The sequence below is a fragment of the Antechinus flavipes genome, chromosome 5 (assembly GCF_016432865.1).
Source record: "Antechinus flavipes isolate AdamAnt ecotype Samford, QLD, Australia chromosome 5, AdamAnt_v2, whole genome shotgun sequence".
NCBI classification, from domain to species: domain Eukaryota; kingdom Metazoa; phylum Chordata; class Mammalia; order Dasyuromorphia; family Dasyuridae; genus Antechinus; species Antechinus flavipes.
In genome coordinates, this window is record NC_067402.1 from 276,245,681 (window position 1) to 276,272,259 (window position 26,579).

The 26,579-nt window shown below is 40.1% G+C and overlaps 1 protein-coding gene across 6 annotated transcripts in view; it reads right to left on the reverse strand.

The window, feature by feature from the left end:
• IGF1 (insulin like growth factor 1) overlaps positions 1-25,830 on the reverse strand; it is a 108,219-nt gene extending 82,389 nt beyond the window's left edge. Inside the window, exons 1-2 of one of the 6 annotated variants that reach the window (XM_051961200.1) lie at positions 25,413-25,830; positions 19,534-19,690 (exon numbers count right to left, since the gene is read on the reverse strand). In XM_051961200.1, the coding sequence (XP_051817160.1) occupies positions 19,534-19,690; positions 25,413-25,475 (220 nt within the window). In that variant the 5' untranslated portion in view covers positions 25,476-25,830. Of the gene's footprint in view, positions 1-19,533; positions 19,691-23,301; positions 23,517-25,412 lie in introns of those variants that run through there. The other 5 variants (XM_051961199.1, XM_051961197.1, XM_051961195.1 and 2 more) reach the window with 5 other exon arrangements.
• Positions 25,831-26,579: the final 749 nt, after the last annotated feature.

Genomic DNA, 26,579 nt, shown 5'->3' on the forward strand with positions numbered 1-26,579 from the left:
GCCATATGACCAATGAAAAATTCAAGCCTCAGTCTTCTCATCTGTAAATCGGGGATAAACTTTTTTCACTCAATGCTCAAGTAAGAATAAACTATGTGTGTAGGAATATTAAATATTATTCTTCGGAGAGAAAGTCTGAGGGGAAAGTGACAGATCACTTCTGAAGGGGAAAAGAAATTTCTAACAATATTTTGTCAGTAATGAATCCCCTCTTTTTAATTCAACTTTAGGCTTCCGCTAAGTGTTAATCTGACAACCAAAGAGTAACTAATGAGGTTGTAACTCATACCAATGGTTTGGTTTGTTATGTTTCTCAGTAGTAAATTCCCCATGTGGTCATGGCCTTCTAAACAATTGTCCAGATTCTAGGAGTCATGTGGACACCAAAGAGAAATAGCCAATTAACCCTTTTCCCTTCATTAGTGTTTGGCAGAATGCAGGGACGGCTGGGCATGAATTGTCCTTAGCCATGTGATGTCAGTCTGGTGAAGGCTGCTGTGACCCAGAAAATAGTATTAGTGGCCCAGCTCCGGGCAGAGCTGCATCTCACAAATGGGGCATCTGAGCTCTAGGCAAAAGAGAAGGCTGAAATTTGCATCACTTGCTGCCGTCCACTCTAGAACGTCTCCTAGTCTGGTCTGTACCTGCATTTCTAGCTTCCTTCATTTGGGTTCATTCTGGTTCCTTGGATCAGTACTTGATGCCTTAGGTCCCCGTGTCTAACATTTTTAGAGCGAGCGACTGGCACTGAAATACTTCTAGATCTACTGGTCTCCCGCTCCTACAATTTCAAAAGACCCTGCCTAGGATCCTTACGTTAACAGCAATGTTTGCTGTTGGTCCGTCTTGATGGAATCTAATATGAGGCAGAGTAAGAGACAGAATCTAGAATTTTTTTCCCCTAAAAGGCAGCTTTCCCCCTCTCCAGATCTTTATTCTAGCCAAGATCCAGGCCAGCAGACCAAATTCAGTTCTTGTTGTAATATTCCAGGAAGGGTATTGTCAAGGCAACATGGCTTTCTAATAGATAGGGAGCTGAGCTCAGTGTCAGGAAAATCTAGGTCCAAATCTGGACTTTGACTCTTATGGTTTTTGTGATTTTGACCTTAGTTTCCTCATCTGTAAAGTGTGGGTGTTGGATTACATCGGTAGTTCTAAAACTTTTTGGTTTCTGGACCCCTTTATATTCTTAAAAAATTATTGAGGGTGCCAAAGAGCTTTTGCCTATCAATATTTAATCTGTCATAAGTCAAAAAGATTTTATATTATTATGAAAATAATTTTGATCTCATGGACCTCTGATAGGGTCTTGGGAGTCCTAAGGAGTCCTTGGACCATACTTTGAGAACCACCAGACTACATAGCCTTTGGTGTCCCTTGCCGTTTTCGATTTGTGATTTAATTAATCACGACTCCTCGAGGTCTCAATTCCTTCATCTGTAAAATGAAGGGGTTAGACTAGATGGTCTCTGAGATTCTTTCCAGGTTTAGAGCTAGGATCCCATGATCTAATTCATGGGATCTTGGCCTAGATATCCTAGACAGCTTCCAACCGAAAAGCTCATATTCCATATACCTCAATTCCCCCAGGAATTTTATTTGGCTACAGAGTTTTTCATTCATTACTTTCAACCTCCTTGGAATGCTGATATCTTCCTAACCCAGATTTGCTTGCACTTCATCCCGCGTGTCTTCCACCTGTTTATAAGCATTCTAAGACTCAGGTTATATCATTTATAGAGTTTCTGTAATTATCTGTGACTTTGTGGTGGTTTAGTAGGAGCATTTATGCAAAACCAAATTATACCCACTTCTTTCCAGTATATTCAGTTAGTTGGTTTGTACTGCCTTGTGGCTGTTAGATAATTATGGAACTTTCTCCTTTGCATTGGACCCTGGTAACCTCCTATCCCTCTCTCCCTTCCAGGAAAGCAAAGTAGCCATGTTTTCCTTCCTTCCTTCCTTCCTTCCTTCCTTCCTTCCTTCCTTCCTTTTTTATTTCCTTCCTTCCTTCCTTCCTTCCTTCCTTCCTTCCTTCCTTCCTTCCTTCCTTCCTTCCTTCCTTCCTTCCTTCCTTCCTTCCTTCCTTCTTTCCTTTTTTATTTCCTTCCTTCCTTCCTTCCTTCCTTCCTTCCTTCCTTCCTTCCTTCCTTCCTTCCTTCCTTCCTTCCTTCCTTCCTTCCTTCCTAGAATTCTACTCCCTTAATTCCTAGATACAATTATTTTCTCTCCACACTCTTATAGATTGTATCTTTTGGGAACAGAAGATGGCCCCTGGAAGATTTTCTAACCATTGGAAGGTAGAACAATAACTTGAAGAGTTGAAGCCATGTTACTTTCCTCAGTTCAGTGTGTAAGCTCCTTGAGGACAGGGATTATCTTATTCAAGTCTTTGGATCTTGAATCCACATTGGAGGATGCAATAAACTTGTTGATTGATTGATTAATTATCATGAGATCATTGTACCACCAGCACCTAAAGTTTATCGCTTAGGATTGTATCTATGACCACCAATGGTCAGGCAGATTTGCTAGTGTCCATCTTTTTTATTCCAGGGGAAGTTTCCCCAAAGAGTCTCTGCTTAAACTTTTAGTTTGTAACAACTTGCAGATTATTGACTGAAACCCTCTTTTAGCTTCTCTGGATCACTTAATTTGTTCTTTCTCCCAACTCAAATCCCAGATAATTTTTTTTTTGTCGGATTGGAAAAACAAGAAACAACATTAGAAACTTGCTAAAAGTGACCAGTAAAGTCACTGAATTAGGGGTAGGACACACATCTATCTATTTATTTCAAAGATAAACAATTGTCTGTCTTTACAAAGTGTTATTCTTTGGCTGTCACCAGTGGGGGCTTGTGAAGGCCTGGCAAGATCCTAAGAGCTAAAGTCGAGTTCCTGGCTCAACCACTGGCATGGAAATTGCAGCCACAGCAATTAGTGTTTCCAGTTCACAGAAGGTCAGACGATGGGGTTATCCTTGGAGCAGTTCAATGTTACTTCCAAGGAAAATCAGGACGAAAGGGAGGAAATAAGAAGGCTTTTGCCCAATAGAGTTAGCACATGAATTGCTATTAGTTGAGTGGAATTTGCTTATTCAAAGCTTAGGTCAAAAACTGATCTGTAACCAGAGTGGGGCAACTGGATCTCTTACCCAGCTCTTATACGTTGTTAGCAGGTAACTGAGAGAGATTATCACCTAATTAGTAATACTGATAAATAAGAATCACAGTAAAAATAATTAGCATTTATATAGCATCTTTAAGGTTTGCAAAAAGCTGCACATATTATCTAATTGGACCCTCACAATAACCCTGTTAATAAGTGCTATAATGATTCCCATTTTACAAAAGAGTAAACTGAGGCAGGCTGCTATTAAGTGGCTTGCTCAGAGTGGTATCACGGGTAGTAAGTGAGGCAGAATTTCAACTCATGTCTTCTTTATTCCAAAGTCCTGTGCTCTGAAACACTGCACCACTTGGCTGCCTCAACTACTGTCTTGGTATTTAGCAAGAAATATAAGTTAAAATAAGAAGCTACCAAATGCTGAGCTTCTCAAACCCTCATCCTCCATCTGCTGGCGGTTACATCATACAGCAATGATAAGGTCTCCCTCTAGGTGAAATCCTCTCCATCTTCCTCCTTCCCTAGGGCCACCTGTGGCCCTGTGTATGACTGTAGTCATCAATAAAGATGGAGGGATGGAAGGTCTTGGACACCATCTAGGCCAGGCTTCTCATCTTACAATTCTAGAAACTGAAGTCCAGAGAAATGACATAGAGTTAACTTGTTTTGAATCTCTGTGTCTCATCAATAGAGCAGGATCTTTTCCCCGACAAACCCTCTAAGTATGTGGCTTCTGTGATGATCTCCTTCACTTTCAAATCGGCTGGACCCAAAACTAAAACAAAAATTTCCCATCTTGGGTGCAAGATTTACTAGTTCTGGTTCTGATCAAAATCTGACCCGTGTGATCCGTGTTCAGAGAAGAGAGACTAAAGCCAAACCAATCAACGGGTACCTTCTGGCCTCCACTATCCCTCAAATGACTACATTTCTTTGCCATGCCACATAGTGTTTGCTTTCTGCACTCCTTGGAGCATAAAGAGCCTGTTGCTTTGATTATAAAACCAAACTTTCCCATCATAAATCAAAACTAACTTATTGGCCAGAAAAATATTTCTGTAGCCAGTTGAGCCTGATCTCTCCTAAGAGATGAACTCCTCTGATTTTTTATTTTTTTATTTTTAAGAGTTGAATTAAGGATGGCACATATACCAAGCCATACCAGATGACTTCTAGGCATTAACAGATGTGCCTCCGACGATAGAGTCAGCCCTATGTTTTTCCCTGTTGACTATGTGCTTCAAGAGTCCCTGATTTCTCTCAATCTTACCTTTTGTGCTAATGGAAATTTCCATAATTGTGTGCAAAATTACCCTCATTAAAATGTGAACTCTGTCTTTGAGGACAGACATATATATGTCTCTCTCTCTCTCTCTCTTTATCTATCTATCTATCTATCTATCTATCTATCTATCTATGTGTTTGTACATACTTAGCACAGTACCTGGCAGAAAATAAGCACCTGATGCTTGATGATTGACTTAGAATATTAATATATTTTATAATTTTCAAGAGTATGTGTATGTGTGTGTGGGACCTATGGTCTGCCTATATAAAGGTAAAGCTGAATGATGTCTATTGAATGATCCCATCATAAATTTCACCTTGATATTTAAGTATGTGCTCAATAGGAGGAAGCAGGAATAAATAGAATATATCAAAATCCCTTGCTACCCAAATCAAAAATATACCTACACAAATTTCACGAAGAAATAATAAAGGGAATGCAATTATTGATAAATACAGATTATATCAGCTTTGGAAGAGTTTTCTCAAGTCATAGATAATCCCACCTAATCCTCTAGGAGTTCCCCTCCATCCCATCTCCAATCAGTGGTTATTTAATTTTTGCTTGAAGACTTCCAGTACTGGGGAACCTGACATCTCCCTAGCAAGCCTGTTCCACTTAGGGCACCCTCTCCATCCAAGACAGAGTCATCCCTTTAATTGGGGCCATTTGTTCAGGCTTGGCAAATTTGAAAGTGAAAAGGTTGGATCCATAGGAAGGAACATGCAGAAAATGGTTTCAATATGATCTTGTTTTTGCACTAGATACCCATTGATTGAGGGGGCTCAGCCAAAAACAATGAGAAAACCAGCCAACCCTAGTCTTACATTTTGACTGCATTAGATAGAATCACAGCTGAAGTTCGTTATACATTTCAGGAATAACAAAGCATCCATATAGCACAAATACTTGGCAGGGCTTCAGTTGATGAAACCCAGAAAAATTAGACAAATTATCAATCACTGGCTCCCAAATTACACACACACACACACACACACACACACACGCACACACACAGAAATTAGATCCATTTTCAGTAGCTTTGCTTTCAAATTTCTTCATTCCATGAGTCACTGCTGCTCATTGCCAAACTAAATATGTCTATGAGTGGCTGGAAACTTTAATGGAAAGAAACATAAAACTCAAAATACGTAGGAAAAGTTAAGCTTTTTCATGGAAGACCTGTTGACTCCTACGTCAGGAATGCAGGGGACACAGGGGCAAGACGCTATGATGCCTTTATCTTTGGTGGTTTCAAGTTGGCGACCAACTGGAATGAATAAACTAGTCAATGATATTTTCAAATTGTGAAAAGCTTTCCAAGAGAATTTTTGAAAACAACAATGACAACATACACATAACTGACCCAATTGAGAGGGATCATGGGAGGCGTGTTGCCTAGGACATGGTGGGAATTTAATACATTTTTGGTGAATTGATTAAGTGTTTGACGCCCTGTAATTCCTGTACATCAATAGCGCAAAAAGAAAACGAGAAAAGGCTCTTGTTAATGGAATTATGTGATAAGTGACCCAGTGATTTATAGGAACAGGAGGGATGTAATAAGATCCTAGGTTTGTACCCCAGACTGATGAGTAAATATTTGATAACTGATTTAGGTGGAGGTAAATATGCTTGACTCAGAGGCAGAAGACTTGAGTTGAAAATGAGTGTTCATGCTTGCCAAGGAATTTCAACCTCCTTGAGCATCAGTTTCTCCATCTATAAAATGGAAGACTCACTGCTCAGGTTGATGTGAGGTAAAATCTTTGAAAACTAAAGTTTTGGATGAATGAAGCCTACTGGACTTAGAAGCAAGAGGAAGTGGGTTCTGATCCTGCCTCTAATTCTTAATAGTATCATGACCTCAGGTAAGTCCCTCAATTTCATTTCCTTCTCAGCAAAATAGGTATACTATCTGTATTACTTTCCTCACAGGACTGCTGTGAAATTCAAATGAGGTAATACACATAAAGTTGTTCACAGACTTTAAAACATTGAAGAAATATCAGTGATTGTTTAAATTTCATTAGAAATATCTTGATCAGTTCTTCATCATTTCAACATATTCAAGAGGGGAGGAGATTGATGAAAACATTAACAAAATAATTGACATTTTCATCATTATTCATTGTTATTATTTCTTCTATTTCTATTACTTATAATTACCCATACAATTATTACTATTAATAATATCAATGAGAAGAGGTGGTTTAGGTCTAATCCTTTATCAGTCTCTAGAACACCTGGATAGTAAATTTTCTCCACTGATGTACATATCAATTCATTTGCAACTTACCTCTTTAGAGAGTTGGCTGAAACATCGAAAGAGTAGATAAATTGCCCAGGATCCTACAACCAGCATGTGGCAGAATAGACTTAGTAACACTGGCATAATGCTCTCTAATTCCTTATTTTTATAGAAGGGGCTCCAGAGAAGTAGAATTTCATGCCAAAATCACACAGCTTAAGTCAGAGAAGAAGAACCTGCTAGTAAAAGTGAGTCTTCCTAATTCCCACTCTAATGTCTCCCACTATGCCATTCTATACTGATAAGACTTTGATTTCATATAAAAAGAAATGAGCTGAGTGATTTTGAGACAAAGAAGGATTGTCGGAAATAGATGTTTTAAAATGACTAGTTTCTGCCTTACTTGTGTCCCCGATAGCTAGCACAGTACCCGACAAATGTTATGTATTTATTAAGTATTTGTAAAGTAACTAAAATAACTTGTAATAAATGATAACAATTGACTAAAATAATTAATTGTTAAATGAATGAATGACTAAAATAACACTGAATAGACATACACATTTCTTGTCAGATGAGTGCCCCCAAATATACCAACCTTAAAAAGACACCACAAGTTTGGTAATTAGGAAATGAGAAATCATTTAAGAAATTTTAAGGAAAGGTTATCAAATGACTCTTTGCCCATGAATTTTCTGATCTGTCAGAATCAGTTTGGGGTCATTCCAGGATCAATAATGATCCGGTTCTTGATTGGTCCTTGACTCTCACTCAACACTCCCTAACATCCCACAATCAGATGATGTCAGAGCTGAAAGGAGACTTTGGGTCTAGCCACTGGAAGGTAAGTGGGAAAAATGAGATCAAGTGCAATTTCAATGATACAATTGGAGGGGAGGGAAAACATTTCCTGGGAGAGAAGGTTGAAACCCCCAGACTATTCAGGAATTGCCCAGGATTCTCATGAGAAACACTTTTTCCCCTGGTTTTTCACATATTAGGATTTGACTGCATGTGGGTTGGCTTTATGCAGACTTTCTCAATCATATGTCAATGATGAAAAGTTGATTTCATCAGGGAAAATGGCGCATCATCCTGGTACTTATGAAAATTGGCTCCATAATGGACATATTTTTAAAGTTAAAAGAAGGGATATTGGAATCCAGAAGATAATGAATACAGCCTGTGGTAGTTTAAAGAATTTTGGATTCAGAGTCAGAGGAACTAGCCTTAGATTCTGGCTCTGCTATTTAGTAACCATGTGACTTTGGACAAGTAATTTTACCTCTTTGGTCCTTGATTTATTTTTTTTAACACTGTAAAATCAAAGCTTAGACTAAATCATCTCAGTGGTCCTTTCTAGCTCTTAATCTGGGGTCCTATAGTCTTGAGCACTCATCATCCAGCTTGAGAATTCTTCAAATTCAAAGAATCTATTCCATTTCATGAAGACTTCAAGGAGGAGGGCTTTTGAGAAAAATTCATACACGATTGCCCTAGGATTCTGCAGAAAATAGAGTGAAAAATCCCTCTTGGTCTGGGGCACTGTTGACTTTTGAGTTCACCGAAAACTCCAGCAAAAATGACTGGCCCAATAACTCATCACTGTGCTTCAGATTTTCCAATGGCCCAGTGTTATAAAGTCATTCCAAAGCAGCTCGAGCTGAGTTGACATTGGAGAGAGCAATCCAAGAGTAGGAGTGATAGAATATACAATAACATTCTGAACTGTGACTTTAAATGGAACCTGGGAAAGGGAGACCCTACTGGAATGGTCTTTACCCAGGGTAGGTGGGGGAGGGAGGAGTGAAGAGAGAGAAGAGAGAGAGGGAGAGAGAGAGAGAGAGAGAGAGAGAGAGAGAGAGAGAGAGAGAGAGAGAGAGAGAGAGAGAAAGAGAGGAGAGAAAAGAGAGAGAGACAGACAGAGAGAGAGACAGAGAGAGAGAGAGAGAGAGAGAGAGAGAGAGAGAGAGAGAGAGAGAGAGAGAAGACAGCCATACACAAAGAGAGAAGGAAAAATGGAGAGACTTGATAGACATTTATGTGAACTGGTTTTTCTGTGTATTGATGTTGAATTATCATTACTAATGATAAGCAAAAGCACCTCATTACAGCATAGATTCCTCCTTTCATTGTATATTTCCTGTCCAAGTCTGAAACAAGCCTGATGAGACCTAGGAGTCAGGAAAATTACTAGTGTTCTTATCTCAGTTCTGCCCATAATTATGTGACCTTGAAACAACATCGTTGGTCCTCTGTTTTCTCATCTGTAAAATGACTCGGTTGTACTGGATTATTTTCAAGGTCCTTTGTCATATCATAGTAGTAACTCACACATTTTTTTTTAACTTTTACAGATTCCTTTACCCATTTAATCCTCAGAACAAGGTAAGCATCATTATTGTTCTTTTTCTATTGCTGGGGAAATTAAGGCTTGAACAGTGAAATGATATGTCTGGCTTCAGAGACAACTAGTAAGTGTCTGAGATAAATAGGATTCAAACTTGGGTCTACCTGATTTTGAGCCCAGCACTCTTATCTCCTGTCCCATTCAGGCTGCAGGAAGAATTGAAGGTCCATAAGGGACCATAAAGATGATCCTAGCTAGTGTTTCTTATTCTAATTCTCCATCAAGTCCAATCTTACACTTTTACAAATGGGGCAACGGAGGCCCAGAAAGATGGAGTGATTTATCTAAGGTCATACTTAGCAGGAAGTAGCTAAGCTGTGATTTGAACCCAGATCTGCAGAGGTCAAGTCAGGTTGCCTTTCCACTTGTCTTCCACGGGATGGGCCATTAAGTGAGACTCCAGTCTTTTGGATGTTGCTTCTGGAGGTCACCATGTGCTTCTCCTGCCCTGAAACAGATTGCTTGAGCATTTAATGCAAGAGGTTTTCATTAGAAGACTGTGTGGTCTCTGCCAGTTGCATAATTCCTCCCTGCAACCGTGGCTGCTGCTGATCAAATATTGCAAAGCCATTAATTATCTCAGGACAAATGCAGAGGGCCCCGTGCAAAGGTTCAGGCCAATTGCATAAAGCAACATGCCAGGAGCAAAGTAAGTCAAGGGTTTTTCTTGGTATTTAAGGTTCAGTGAAAAAGCAAGAGGAGATGGAGATGCCAAAAATGAATGCCGGCTCTCGCCGAGTGCTTCGTTAAGTGGCGTTAGCCAATATGAGACTAAACAATGCATTAAATAGGCATACAGTGAACTGCAGTTAAGGAATCAGATGTCAAATAACAGCTTTTTTTCCCTTCTGGATTTTAAACACCATCTAGCCTATAGATAAAGACAAACAGAATGCAGCGCTTTGTCATCCCCTTAGCCTAGCAGCTAATAAGGCCTGGGGATTTGAACTTCCAGAGAATGGAAAAGTCATTCTTTGGAATCTCCCGGGCTGCTGGCATTTTCCTGGAGAGGTGTTTCTTGGAGAGGTGTTTCCATGGCATCTTGCCCAAGGCTGCAGCTTCAGTGGAGACCGATTCCCCCAGATGCCACCAAAGAAGTGCTCCGTATCCTGGCCAAATTAAATGCAAGGCCGGGAAAGCTGGGAGATTCAGAATCCCCAGATCTCTGAGATGGAAGGACCTCCTCAACAAACATCCCTGGACAGCAGCCCGTCAGGCTGGTCTCAAAAATGTCTACCCACTGCCAAGATCGAGCATTCGACTGGGTTTTGGGGATATGGGTTTGAATCTTGTCTCAACTATCATGTGACTCAATTTTCTTATCTATAAAATGGGGATTGCAATGTCATCTATTGGAATTATTGTGAGACTTGGATGATATAATGTATTCAAAGTGTTTGGGGAACCTTAAAGCTCTATGTATATATACACTGAGATTTTTGTTCAGATCTATGATTTCATTGTAGATCTCTTATCTTCATCTTGTTTCAAATTTTTTTTTTTTGATGGAGTCCAGGTAGAGACAATACATGGATATGTCAATAGACTGGGTTGATTGAAATGAATGCTATTCTTTAAAATTTAACATTATCCGGTGTATAAAATAACTGCTTTTTGTAATTGAATATCAGAATATCCGCAAACCCTCTGTAGCCTGATTAAAATCATCTCCAAGACAACTTCAGTAGCAGATTGAATGATGGGAATAATGTGAGCCTCACCCTTTCCCCACATGGTTTTAATTTCTTCTGCTGGGTCTCTATATTTTGAAAGCTTTTCATTCCACAGTTTGGAGATCATGAGCATTCTCCTTATTATCAATAGCAATAACAGACATTTCTGCACCATCTTAGAGTTTAAAAGTAATCGCTGTTCTACTGGGATTTTCACTATAGCCCCAGAAGTAGATATTGTGACTATTATTTTCCTTTTATTTGTTTATTTACTTTATTTTATTTTACAGAGGCAATTAGGGTTAAGTGACTTGCCCAGGGTCACATAGCTAGGAAGTGTTATGCATCTGAGGCCAGATTTGAACTCAGGTCCTCCCGACTTCAGGGCTGGTGCTCTACCCACTGCACCACCTAGCTACCCTTTTATTTTCCCTTTATTTACAGATGAAGAAATTGAGGCACTGAAGTTGAAGGAATTTTCTATGGTCAGATAGCTACTAAAAGATTTGACTCCTTTCATTATATTACACATATAACAATGTAGGATGGACCCAGTGGAGTGGTGATATTTATATGAATAATGCCTTTTATTGATATATTTTATTTAAAGCTGGCTTTTCAAAGTACTTTCTGTATGATATAATCCAGTGGTGTCCAATTGGGGGATTTTGAATTTAATCATCCAAGGAGTTTGCACTAAAATTTGTTTCATAGTATCTTAAGTCATCAACAGTTGCCCAATTATGTTATAAATGTGTGTGTGTGTGTGTGTGTGTGTGTGTGTGTGTGTTTGTGTAATTGTCTTCAGAGACAGCAGATAGGTGCATGTTTGAAGTTTATCACTGTAGTGATTTGACACTTTAGTGGGTAAAAGTTATCATTGTAGTTATTGCAAGTAATGAGGCAGCTAGATGTCATGGGTGGATAGAGCCATGGGTCTGAAGTCAGGAAGAATTGAGTTCAAATCCAGTCTCAGACACGTCCTAGCTGAGTGACCCTGGGCAGGTCAACTCTGTTTGTCTCCGTTTCTTCAACTATAAGATATATAGCAGTACCTGCATCAAAGCATTGTTAGGATCAAATGAGATATTTTTAAAGCACTTAGTGCCTGAGCCATAGTAGGTGATATATAAATACTCTTCCCCTTATTGAATATTTATTCATGAATATTTCATGAATAGATTATTACATCATGCTGGGGGGTTGAAAATACTTTGTTTTATATTGTTGATGTTGAAAGGATTTGCAGAACAAAAAGCAGTGGGTAGCAGTTGGAATGAAGTATCTGGACTTAGGAAGGCTAGAATTTGAATTGTATCTCTGAGTTTTACCGGCTACGCAACTGTTTCCTTATCTGTACAATGTGGCTAATAACACCCCCTCTCCCATGATGTTGTAAGGATCAAGTGAGATAAATTTTATAGCGTACTTGACGGAGTGTAAAATACCATTTTTCTTCTTGTAATTATTAACTGTAATATTTTGATGGAACCAGACTGATTTCATCAGTACAGGGAATTCTCAGGAAGGAAACAATCTCTATCAAGGCAGATCTATGGCTGTTCTATAATTTAAACTTCTCATTTTTGTTATTGTGATTGCTGTTGGTATTATTGCTGTTGCTGTTATATAGCTATCATCTGGCTTTCTGGATGATAAATTATAGGAAAATCATTGAAAGGGAAAACTACCGTCTTTGCAACATACAAATGACTTCCTTGATTCTTTTTTGCATAGGATGATTCAGGATAGACTTGGACAAACTAGAACATCTGCTCAACCTCTGTTCCTTATTTATTTTGCATCATTTTTGAATTTATTTATTCCTCTCCTCCCTATGCCCACTTGTCTCCTGCCATTATGAATATGAAAACTCCTTGTGAAGTGTTTTCCTTTTTATTTTTCTATTTGTATCCCTAATCTAGTTCAGTGTATAGCATATACTAGGGGATTAATAATGCCCTTTGATTGAATTATATAACAGGCATACAAATATATGCCATTTATATGCAGGCATATAAATATATACTATTCATGTAGTAAATGATTTTTGATATAGTAGATGCTTAATAAATGCTTATCAAGGGGTAGCTAGGTGGTGCAATGGATAGAGCACCAGCCCTGAAGTCAGGAGGACCTGAGTTCAAATCTGATTTCAGACACTTAACACTTTCTAGTTGTGTGATCCTGGGAAAGTCACTTAACCCCAATGTCACAGGGGGAAAAAAAAAGCTTATCAGTTGACATAGTAGGTATTTGATAAATGCTTGTTGGATGGAATTGAATTTTCTTAATTGAAGACAGCAAAATGTAATGGCTAGATCACTAGATGGGGAATCAAGTTGTCTTCATGTTTTAGTTTTCTCATCTGACAATTAGGGATATTATTATTATTATTAATTATTCATCTCTGTACAACAAAATTGTTCTGAGAATAAAGTAATATAATATGTAATATTCTGTTAGTCCAATAGTGCTATTATCTCACTCCATTGGAAGTTCTTTTCAATGGTTTTGGTAGCAGCCTATCCAAGACTTTCTAGTTTACGTGTATCTCTTTGTTTTTCTCCTTTCATAAATTTTTCACAGTGAGTACTCTCACAATGTACTAGAGTTGCTAATAAAAATAAAAACAAAAAATAAGTTGACATTTATGTGATCAAGGTCTGCAGATTGCTTTACGAGTATCATCTCACTTGACATTCACAACAACTTTGTGAGGTAAGAGCTCCATTTTAGAAAAAGGAAACTGAGGCTCAGAAAAAGGTAGTGATCATCACATGCCTTATTAATGTCTCAGGTAGAAACTGAAGCCACTTTTGAATTCCAAGGCTAGTGCTCTAGCCTCTATGCCATGCTGAAAGTACCTTGGAGATGTAAGTCCGCTATATCAATAGCAGACTTTATAAGCATGGTAACTGTTATACTAACACTATATAATATTATATATATAATAAAGTAATAATACAAGTAACAATAAATGCACAGGAATCACTAGACTCTTCTGCCAACTTTTTTTTTTGATGGATGTGCAAAGGAGCACAGAGTTAAAATGTGATGCTCAAGGGCCAGAAGAAAAATTATAGCTCTGGAGGCCTTCTTGTTCAACTCTATCTTTTTTTTTACAGATGAGGAAACTGAAGCTGAAAGTAGTGAATTGATTTAAACTCCTAGATTTAAAAGTAGCAAGGAACTTAAATGTCATCTTGTCCAGCACTGTCATTTTACAGATAAGGAAAGAGGGTCAGGGAGATTAAATGATTTGTTCAGGGTCACACAGAACATAAGCATCAGAGGCATAATTGGACCCAGTGCTTGCTTGCTTGCTTCCTTCCTTCCTTCCTCCCTCCTATTCTCTTTCTTTCTTTCTTTCTTTCTTTCTTTCTTTCTTTCTTTCTTTCTTTCTTTCTTTTTCTTTCTTTCTTTCTTTCTTTCTTCTTTCTTTCTTTCTTTCTTTCTTTCTTTCTTTTTCTTTCTTTCTTTCTTTCTTTCTTTTCTTTCTTTCTTTCTTCCTTCCTTCTTCCTTCCTTCCTCCTTCCTTCCTTCCTTCCTTCCTTCCTTCCTTCCTTCCTTCCTTCTTCCTCCTCTCCTCCTTCCTCCTCCTCCTCCTCCTCCTCCTCCTCCTCCTTCTCCTCCTCCTCCTCCTCCTCCTCCTCCTTCCTCCTCCTCCTCCTCCTTCCTCCTCCTCTCTCCTCCTCCTCTCCTCCTCCTCCTTCCTCCTCCTCCTCCTTCCTCCTCCTCCTTCCTCCTCCTCCTCCTTCTCCTCCTTCCTCCTCCTCCTCTTCCTCCTCCTCTTCCTCCTCCTCTCCTCTTCCTCCTCCTCCTCCTTCCTCCTCCTCCTCCTCCTCCTCCTCCTCTCCTCCTCCTCCTCCTCCTCTTCCTCCTCCTCCTCCTCCTCCTCCTCCTCCTCCTCTTTCTCCTCCTCCTCCTCTTCCTCCTCCTCCTCCTCCTCCTCCTCTTCTTCTTCTTCTTCTTCTTCTTCCTCCCTCCCTCTATCTCTTTCTCTTTCTCTCTTTTTTAGGCAGTTAATGTTTAGTGACTTGCCCAGGGTCACTCAGTGAGTAAGTGTTAAATGTTAAGGGTCAGATTCAGGGCTGGTGTTCTATCCATTGTACCATCTAGCTGTCTCTGAAGGCACTTAATTTCAACTGGTTATGTTGCAAATGTATGTTTCTGGCCACAAGAGGGAGAAATCAGTGGGCTGGATACATCAGCTCCATCCTAGCACCTTAATTGTGGAGAAATCACCATCTTTGTATATGGAGGATAGCCCAGCACACTTGTTTACTTAATAATAGGGTAGTCGATTTCTGAAATGTTTAGGATGCTTTTGGGGCCAAGTTTTGGTAGGTTGTAAGCTCTCATTAGTACCCTCTAATTAGAGGATCATTTATAGTGTAGCTAACATTTTGGGAACCAATTCTCCCCATAGTAACCACTTATCAAGCTTGGTGGTCCCAAGACATAACTATTAAAATAATTATAAAGAGTCAGGTAAAAGACTATGTACAACAATATATACAATATACTAAGGCAATTGGTTTATAGTGCCTGGGACATAATAACCTCTCAAAATTATTTCCTAAATTGAATTAGATTGTATAAACTCTTAGCAAAACCTAGATCAAGAAGGCATCTGTAGAGATTGATAAATCCAGCTCCTCAACTCTTGACTAGTCTTCACCTAAACCAGCAGCTGGTTGTCTCCAGTTTTGTATGATGATGGTTAAGATAATCTAGCCTTCTTTGAAGGACTGTGACTGACTGAATTGTTTTATTTTTGCCCCAATAAAGAATTCTATGGTACTTATTATTCTACTAATATTCCCATAGAATGTCGAGTGTTTGAGTCTTGAAATTAATACCTTTATTATGGCATGTGGGTGAGACTTGGCGGTTAGCTCTTCATTTGGAATTCAATCTCATGAAATATCTGTGAAACTCAGGTTTAATTGTGGATGAGGACGTCCACTCTCACTAAAAATATGAAGCAAGGAAGGCCCATGAAATCCTTTCACTAGGAAGTTATGAAATGGAGCCTATGTGGGAAAAGTATAATAGAATCTCTGAGTTGTAAGTACTCATTACTCCCTCTTACATCTTGGGAGAAGTTTTTCTCAACATTGAACCGAATCTCGGGATCTCATGGGCAATCTTGAGAAAAAAACATGGCACAGTAGAAAGAGTACTGGGTCAGCAGTCAAAGGATCTGACTTCAAATCCTGATTCCTACTTACTTATCATTTGGGTGAGCTTGGGTAAGTTAACTAGCCCCTTTGGATTTCATTTTTCCTCATATTTAAAGTGAGGGTTTGGACTAGATAGTCTCTAGGGTCTCTTCCAGTTTTATATCTGTGATCCTTCGATGTAAGACAATACTTAATTAATTGAATAGATTAATGATCTAACATGGCCAAGATCTTGGAAAATTTCTTCATTCCTATAAGAGTACCTGGCTAAGATGCAAGGCATCTTAACCATCAATTAACAATCTCTTTCTCTAATGCAACCAATTAATTTAGAACCAGTTGACAACTTAGTCATAAAGCAATAAACACCACCGCTAACTTCTTTTTCTTCTTCTTTTTTGTTTTTTTGGCAAGGGAGGGTCAAATAGCTAGTAAGTGTCAAGTGTCTGATGCTGTATTTGAATTCAGGTCCTCCCAACTCCAGGACTGGTGCTCCTTCTCACCTAGCTCCCCCTCAACTAACAATTAACTTCCAAACATTTTGGCAGCCTTAAATATTGCTAGTGAAACCCAGGAAGAAAGGGGTAAGCTGAAGCCTTGTGAATTTATATTGACATCTCTCTTAAAACTGGAATTCCTTTGGTTATGAGAGCATTTACTTCACTTGCTTATCTTGGAGGAAATTCATCAGGGGACATCTGAAAGGGAGCTTACTCTGAGTTGGATTTGGATTCTGGGAAAAAGAAAATTACACGAGGTTTAATGGAACTTGGTTGGAGAACCTTAACAGTTTGTTCTACTTGGAGTAGGAGAAGTATTTTCCTACACTGAGAATGATGATCAAAAAGGCCTCTGTATGGATCTTGTATCAGATCAGTAATCCAAATGAAATCAATCCACTCTATAAATCAACAAAGACATACCGTTCACAGAGAAATGAAACAACAAGGATAATATGAATAGAGGATGCTTTGAGTTCATAGAATACTTTTCTCCCAAGAAGTCATATTCAATATGTCATGATTTTTCACACATACCACGTATTCTTTGGACTTACTGAATTAGGATTTCAGCTTCAACCTTTATCCACTCCCTCTACCCCCAAGGAGGGAACGAGTAGATCCTTGTATTCCAAACACAAGGAAACTTGTAGAAATCCACCATTTGTTTCCATCATCATTGCTAAAGAATTTTGATTATCTTGAGGGGGATGGTGAGCATGTGTAATACAATTATAAACTGACTTAAGATCCCGTTTCTGCTTTCTCTCCTATTAAAAAAAAATCACACACATGTATGTGTCATGGATAGCAAAAGGCTCTGTTTCCATGGTCTATTATTTGGAATCTTAGGGAATGTTATATATTCTACAATTCAAATGATCAGTAAATGAATGATTTTTTTTTGCATGATAGTGGTTATCAAGGCAGAATTTGAATTTGAAGATACAAAACCTGGGTTTGGCTTCTAGCTCTATTACTTACCAATTATATGACTTAATATCTCTGGGCTCCCCCCATTTGCAAAGTGAGGTCTACATGACTTTCAAGGTCCTTTCAAGATCCATGATTTTTATTTAAAAATTGCTTTATGGATGTTTTTCTTTTTAAAAAATCAATGATATTTCTCAATGATTCCCCACTCCCCTACCATCTCTGAACCCTCCTTTCTAATAAAGAAGAATACTTAAGACAAACAAGCACATTGGTCATATCTGACAAAGCATGCCTTATTCCATGCCTATAGTCTGTTTAGTAGAGGGAGATTTATTTTATCATTAGTTATATATTTTTTGACAGGCCCAAACAAAGTGAAGATCTGGTAGTCACGCAGTTAAGTGACTGGAGACAGTAAGAGCAGATGATTGAAATTTAAAAAAATCCACTTTGGGCTAAGTGGGAGGCATTGAAATTCAGAAAACTGAATGAAGAATAATGATTCACAGAAGGATTAGACATTTTTTACAATATCATGTTTATGTCAGAAAGTCATTTTCTTCATGGTAATTTTCATGTTAAAAACAACATTAACATTTTAAAATTTTATTTGCATTCTAGATTTGTTAATATGAAATTTGAAGAATTAAAGAAAAATGATCTATTCTGAAAAAATAAATTCTCTCCACTTGATTCAATCATTGGTTGGACAAAGATTACCATTTATTTCCTAAGACAGCAGAAGGCACCAAAGTGTGCACAGAACTGTCTTTCCCATGCCTTTTCCCTGAAAGATGGCTCTCTCCTGGAATCAGTAGAGAGCCACTGATCATCAGGTTTCTCTATTCCTGGAGAGAGATCTGGGAAGAGGATTACTTAGGAGAATCTATTCTTTAAGGCTGAGAGGAGAACTGAGAAAACTCTTCTGCCTTCTGGTGAAACAAACCCTTCTGGATGACTCACACGTGATGTGGGCCAGATTCTCATTTCTTAGATCACAAGATCCAGTCAATGGCCAGTGGGAGTCTGAAATTCTGCAGAGCTACTTAGGAGAAGTATCTGCTTCTGGATCTTTCCCTATCCTATGAGCAAGGGATAACTAAATCCAAGGGACTAATTAGTTGGAATCCCATGGATTTCATGAGGGTATTTTGTCAAGAAAGACTTGCGTGTCTTTAGAGCATTGAAATTTAATATGATTTAGAAAAAGCCTACTATACCCTTGTTCTTTTAATAAAGATTCCCTTTCATGTGGAGATAGCAACCAGAGAATAAGAGTCTATAATTCATCAGCTCTCCCAAGTCAATGCTAAGTCTTTACTAAAAATCACAAACTGGTTCTCACAGAGAACAAAATGCGAATTCAGTTTGCATTTATTTTGTCTCTTTGTTGTATTAGTCACCAAGACTCATCTCCTGTTACCTTCATTGGCCATAGCATTGATCAGTGGGCTTTTCCCATCTTTTCTCAAAAGGATAAACCATTTGGACCTGGAATAAACCTGGATTAATGTCCTAGGTGAGGAAACTGAGGTTCAGAGGGGTGGAAAGTGACTTTTCCAATCACACAGGCAACAATAATAAGTTGAGACATGCTTAGACTCCAAAATCAGTATTAATTTGAGCATTACCACAATAAAGTATACTTGGCTCAGACTTTGAAAATAAGTATATATGTTTCCATACACATTCAGATATGCACACCCCTTAAGGGCCATTCTGTCTGACCCCCTTATTTCACTGGAAAGGATTAGAGTAGATTAAATTTGGCCATCTGGGCCAACCCCTCCATTTTATGCATGGAGAAACTGAGGCATCTCAAAGTAAGTGATTACCAAAGATCATAGAGGAGAAAGCATTTGAACCAACATATTCTAACCCTAAAGCTGGTGCTCTTTTTAGTGCATCATGCTACCTCAAAGGTAGAGAGAAGGATAAACCAGGAATGGCAAAAAGGTAGAAAATGAAGAAGGAAAATTCCATTCACTTAGCCAGCTCTCCTCTGAAACATGCTTACTTTAAGGTAAGGGATCTCTGAGCCTTAGGAGAGCAGCCAGTGGTGAGCCCTTCGGTTAAATAATTTGCAGGTTGAAATCCACAGAAGCAAACATTTTAGACTTCAGGAACTGAAATGTGGGGAGAGGGGAGAGGGTAACTTACTGAAGTAGAAACCTCTTTCTCCACAAACAAACTGCAGGGCATCCACCAGCTCAGCTCCGCAGAGCGTCTCCGGCCCCGCTGTGGCCGAACTGGTCAAGGTGAGCAAACACAAGGCCAGGTAGAAGAGATGGATGGAGGACACTGTATGCATCTTCACCTGTCAAATAAGCAGAAGGACTATCAAACCACCAGCATTCTGAGGGAGTATGGGAGAGAGTTTGTTTTATGAGTCAAGAAGCTAAGAAAATAGATTGAGAGCTAAAAAGCGACTTCATATATCTATTCGAAATGAGTGTATAGTTGTAATCTAAATCGAATCTGCTCTAAATCTAAATCCCAAATAGAAGGAAAAAAGGGGAAAAAATTGAGGATCCCTATAGTTAAGAGACTCGGACCCAACTAGGGATACTCAGTGAGTTGGGTGACTTAGGATTTGAATTCACAGTCTTTGACTTAAGAGCCAACATTCTTTCCATTGCATCCTGTTCATGTTTTGGTCCTCTCTGTAAACTGGTATTCTACAACCACTTTTAATTGGTACTTTTTTACAGGTTGAGCTGTCTGCGTGGGGAATGAGCTTCTTTGGGAGGAAGTAAGGGTGCCCTTTGCGGGAAGCCTTCAAATAGAAGCTGGTTGCCCATTTATCAGTGACGTCTCAGAGGGAATTTGGTGTCCAGCAGCTCAAACTGGCTTGTGACAGCAGATTGTTAAATTTTCATTGTAAATGTTTATGCCTCAGAAATCAGAAACACAACAAAATTAGGGATTGGTTCATCGTTTTGTTGCTTATCTGCACTTGAGAAAGGGAAGGGAAAATATTAATAATGTAGGTTATACTTAAAAGTGTATCCCGTGCACACTTTTCTCCTCTGCAGAGCCTGGTCATTAAACATTTACCTAAACATCCTTGCTTCCAATTCTAAAATTATGTGATGATATCCTTTCATTTTAGAGCTGGAAGATAGGGAGAGGTCTAAGCCCTGTGCATGGTAAATAAAGAAACTAAGGACCATAGATATTAAATGACTTGCCAAGATCGCAAAAAGAACAATAAGTGAAGTTCTTAATGATTTCTTTGCTGTGGCTTCTAAGATCACAGTGTCTTGTTTGGTCTTAAATGCATTTAATTATATTAGAATGCTTTGAAAATTGGTGGTCTGTTTTTGCTATATATGACAATTCTATGAACTAGAATGCAATTAAGTAGAACATTCTATTCTATTAGAAAGGTCTACACTATCCAAAATGGTCTTGAAATGATGTTACAAATCTTCATATTTTTCCCTGTTTAAAAAAATCAGATTTCTACTCTGTGGAATCCTGGCAGTTACGACCACCAGAGAAAGATGGCCCTGGGGGTAAGGGAAAAGAGAGGTCAAGAGACTATAAAATATGAGAAAGCAGAAATGACATCGGATCATATAGGTAGATTTCTTTTGGGTGAGAACCTTTGATTGTATAGATAGAGGGACCTCCTCATAAGAAGCACATGCATTGTTTGCAGCTTTGAGTCTTAAGATATTACTGGAGGCATATAGAGTCACTGGCTCAAGGTCACATAGTCAGCATGTGTCAGAGGAAGGACCCGAATCCAAGGCTTCTCAACTCATAAGTCAGTTCTCTGTCCTCTAGGCTATGCTGCGCCAAATGGATTTTTACTTCTTAAAAAAAAAAAAAGTCCAATCCATTCTAAAGTCCATTTCATCCAATCAGAATCAAATCTACAAATATTTAGCAAATGCCTACTGCATATGTAGAACTTGCCAAAGCATTTCAAAGCCTTTTTTGTTTCTGGGTTTTTTTCCCCCCCGGCAGCAGTTTTCCCTTCACCTATTGGAGGCCCTTATGTCATCATATCCATCTTATACTAAATAAACAGAAGGACCCCCCAATGATGAGACTTGGCTAGTCATAGAGAGAGAGAGAGAAAAAAAAAACCAGTAATCCAGCCAGAAGATGGATTCCTGAGGCTCAAGTCCCAGGTCTATTCTCAAAAAGAATAAAACCAATTTGAAAATGATCATTTGGTTTTCCATGGTGTCAACTCATATCTCAAAGTTCTGGCTCTTTCCAAAAAGTCTTCAATTTTAAGACTCCTAACTTCCCTCTTGGTCTTATCCAATGTCAGTGAAATTAGAGGGAAACTCTGCCGGGACAGTAGGCAAAATGAATTATGTCTCTTGGGCAGGTAGGACAAGGAGAAGCGACTGGAAGTCATCATTCTCTGAAACTCATCACAATGGCATTCCCGTCCAACCCCTTCCCCTTTGAAGACCTGGACACAATCATTTATTTCCTGACCGCTGCCTTTGCACTCTGTGAACTTTCAACTTAATAGCTTTACATCAGTTGCAAAGTTTGCTGGGTCATTTTAATTAAGATTTCCATATTTGTGGCCAGACTTTTTATTCCTGCACTTGGCAAAGAACCCAAGCCCTTGACTCTCGTTAACACAGCATAAATATTTAGCAAATGCTTGTAAAATATACAGCAAAGCATTATAAATAACCGACATAAAATGGAAGAGGCGGTGAAGAGAAGGTTGAACATTTCTTCCATTTTCTCAATGGCACCGCTGAATGGAAACCACCCACATATCCAAATCCACCGGGGCTATAAGAAACAAGCAAGCATCCAATTTCCATTTTTTCTTGCTGGCAATTTTTTTCTTCATCCCCCACATTTCCAAGAGAAAACCCCAACAAATGCACCCCAAACACAACCCAATGTGACTCCAACACTTTCATTGAAAAAGAGCATGCGCCATTGCAAAATCTTAAAAGACACAGGACTCTCTAGGTATGACCATTTCTAGAATCTTTCATTTCTAACTCATCTCTTCTCCCCACTTCCCTAGTTTTTCATCATCTCCCCTCTATTTTATGCAATTCTAGTCTCCCTATATCTTGAGTTGGTAGATCAGGCACCTGTAATCATGAATGGCTTTTTCTTAGGAAAAAAAAAATATTGGAAAAATTGTCCTCCATATTACCTCAGTGGGCTAAACGCTCGGATATGTGAGTGTTTATGCTATATATACACGTAATATATACACATAACACACACACATATTTGCATCATACCCGTATCTAACCACACACATCTATACATCTATCCATACATATACACATATACATACATATATATGTATGTATATATAGTCAGAACTTTATGTCTTTAACAGCTCATTCAGATAGAAAACATTGAGACCAATTCTAAGCATAAATCTCCAGTACTGAACGACTTGGATTTTTCAGACTTTTCAGCTGGGTTACACTGTAAGATAAACATCAGCACTTTAGTCCTAGGACAAGATAGATCCTCTAGTGGTTTTTTCCTTTAATGAAGGCCAAGGGAACAGTCCAGTACACCCACAGAGAGAACCCGAAAATTTATCCACATAGTGTTCCAAAAAAGAAAACAATAAAGAGCTTGCCTGTGAGTGAAAAGTTTGAAAGAAGTCGACCCATATGTTCATCATTTACTGTGGCTCCTTTATTTTACCAAAAAGGAAGAAAGAAAAATGAAAGAAATACGAAAGGAAAAGAGAAAGAAACTTACGGGAAAAAAAGAAAGGGAGAAGAAAGAAAAAGAAATCTCAACTCAAAACACCGTTCCCTCAAAAGTCCTCCAGGAACCCAATCTACAGAGAAAAACTTCTTTGATCTGAATTTTAATTAAATGGCCCTTCAATTGATTCAAGATGTCTGGGCTCCAGTCGAGGGGGCCAAGGAAATCGCAGGGTAATATTCATAAGAAAATACTCACGGAGGTGTGACAATTGGGTTGCAGGTCTTTTACAGCAGGTCAGGGTGGGTATTATGTGGCTGATGTGAATTGAAAGCTGAAGACTTTAAGAAACATGTGCTGCTCTGTGGGTGGGGTTTATGAAAGCATCTAGTTACATTTGGACACCCAGGGCAGGTATACCAGGGGACTGGGTAAACGGCCTTTTGTCCATTCAAACACTGGGCTCGCTACACAGCTGGAATTCCACTGGGTCCTTCCCCCTCCTTCCTCCTTCTCTTCCCTCCCCTTCCCTCCCCTCCCCTATTTCCCCCCTTACCCCCCCCCCCCCCCCCCCAGTAAAGGGACCAATTCCTATTGCATTCCGATTAGAGCAGCACAGGATTGGGGCAGGTCAGTCAAATGACCTGCGTGCCTCCTTTACCTTTTTCACTTCTTCCCTCCTGATTTCACTACTTGGAAATGTTTGCAGTCATGTGGAGTGGGAAGTAGGAATGGGAGGGGGGGGGAGAACGGAGAATTAAGCCCATGAGCAGGACCCTGGTGGATCACTCAATTGCATTTTAGGGTTGGAGCCAAGTCATTTACCCCAATTAAGGTATAGGGGGGAAAAGTGACCCCATGGATTTTTCCATTCCTGAAAAGTGCCCGGCACACAGGACAGAAGGACTTGGCGAGTTGGTTGCAAAAGGACAAAAGTTGTGGCAGAATATAGGTACGTGGACTCTGCCACATGCCCCATGCTCGTCGGTTGGACAGGAACCGAGACAAAGACAATTGGTTGCTTTTCGTGTCTTTTATAACGCTGCTGTTCTCAGGGGGCCAAACTGATGGGTCTCCCCTGGGGAGTCAGGACCGGGTGCCCCTTGACATGTGGGTCCCAGACTTGTCTAATGAAACCTTCCTCCCGTGTCTCCCCTCACCCCCCTTCCGTGGGATGACCAAAAGAACAGTGAATGAAGATTGCCTTTAAGCAGCAGCTATCATTTATGAATTGAGCCGCGAGGCAATTACAGTCCTGGCGGTGATGGTGTCCCCGGCACCAAAGTGTTAGCAAATTGAAAAAAACAGCCGTCTCCAAGGCTAGGATTGTGGCAGAAATGGAAACTTGAACGGAAGCCGAGTGAGAGGTCAGTGCATCCCCAGCAAGCCAGGTTTACCTTCTCAGGGACCTGACACCAGCGAGCCCCAAGAAGACAGAGACAGAGACAGAGACAGAGACAGAGAGAGACAGAGACACACACACACACAGAGAGAGAGAGAGAGAGAGAGAGAGAGAGAGAGAGAGAGAGAGAGAGAGAGAGAGAGCTCTGACATGAAACCCCACATCTAAACTTTTGCCTCCAGAAGCCCTCCCCAGAAGGGAGAAGTTGGACAGGCACCCGCTGGAGTAATTTCCGCTTTCCTTATACAGTATACATTTGCTCTGGTCTATAGGAATATGCAAGGTCAGCAAGAGTCGGCAAAAGGTTGATTACCCTAAGAGCCGACTCGATCTCCCTCTAACTTTGAATGGCCCAAGTCGGAGGTAAGTGCCTTCAGAGCCATAGCCAGGAGTTGAGCCACCGAGCTAAGCTGCAAAAGTTAGAACATCTCCCCCCTCTCCTTTCCCCTCGGGTGCCACTCAGGACACATACGCCTTGGATCCCAGTCCCGGTCCTGACAAAGTTGCCGAGTCAAACCCCCGGGGTTCCAAGGAGAACATCTGCACCTGCAGAAAACAGCTGGGAGTTTCTATTCCCCCAGGGGTTTCACAGACTCTGACTATAGATAAGATGCAAAGGAATCTCCCACAATGATCTACAGGAAAGCTTGCAAAAGTGGAAGTCAGCCCAAGTACCTGCAGTTTCCCCCATCCCTGATTTGCCTCCCGTGCCAATGCAACTTATCCCCCGGAGCTGTTTTCCAGATCCCCCTCCCCAACAAAATTGCCCAGTCAGCAGTTTGCAAATGCCCGTCTCCCACCCGCCCCCCTCCCCACACCTTCAGAAACAATGTCATTTACAAGTAAATAAATATCGCTCCAAGGCAGACAGCATGCAACACACCGAAATGGGAAAAGGGAAAAAAAAAAAAAGAATCCAATTGAAATAAAATGCCCACATGCTTTGCAAAGAGTAAGAAAGATTTACCTTCAAGAAATCACAAAGGCAGCACTTAGAGAATTGGGTTGAAAGACTGTTGAATTTGTCCATTGCTCCTGAAGTGCAAAGTCTGAAAATGAATTGGTGAGCAGTAATAATGGGAGAGGAGGAATCCAGAGAGATGGGGAATATGTCGAGAGCTATGTCACATTTCAATTTTGAGGACTTTATTCCATTGCGCAGGCTCTAGCTGCTCTGAATTTAGCAGTGACAGTGAGATTTAGCAAACAGAAGAGGGATTTAGAGAAAATCCTCACATTTATCTACAAAACACAGACACTGTAGACAGGAAACAGCTGGGGGAACATTTGCCTTCTCTCTCTCTCCCTCTTCTGGCAAAGTTATCAAGTAAGGACTTTTTTGGGCATGGTGACAAATAACATCATACCTTTGCATTTTAAAACTAGAGCACAGAAGCATTTCTCTCTCTCTCTCTCTCTCTCTCTCTCTCTCTCTCTCTCTCTCTCTCTCTCTCTCTCTCTCACCCCCCCTCACCCCACCCCGAAAAGAATGTGTGTTAGTGGTAGGGTTAGCAGACATTAAAATCCTCGGGCTTGCTACACAAAACAAGGAGTTGTATGATCATTAACCCTTCCCTGGGCCGAGAAGCCCATTTGTCCGTACACCTTACTGGCTTCTCCAGAGCAGAAGATGGGGGGCGGAGGGCCGTGGGGGGGGGAGAGGGAGAGCGAGAGAGAGACAGAAACGGGGTGCCTTTGTCTCTCAGCGCAGAGAAAAGCTCCTCTCCAGACAGCAAGCCTTCCAGATTTAACCATAAAATCACCAGAGAGGGGGAGAAAAACTGGCTCCCCAGAAGCTGCTGCCCCCCGGTGAACCCTCACTTGTAACACACGGGAGCAAATACCTCGGTGAGCTCCCAGCAGCCACGTGAGGGGGAATGATCTCATTTCCTAGAACCTACATAAGGGGAATGCAGCGATGCAATCGGCCTACTTTAGGTCACTGTCTCATGCTCTTTGCCCGGTATCCTGGTGCTGGGCTGGACAGCCGGCCACAAAGAAAAATGAAAGAAAGGAAAAAAAAAAAAGAAATTTCCCTTCTTTCCTTCCTTCCTCTAATTAGTAGACTGCCTGACAACTCCCGGGGAGGGCATCTGAGAGCTCGTTATTCCCCCCCCCCCCCTTCTTCTTCCCT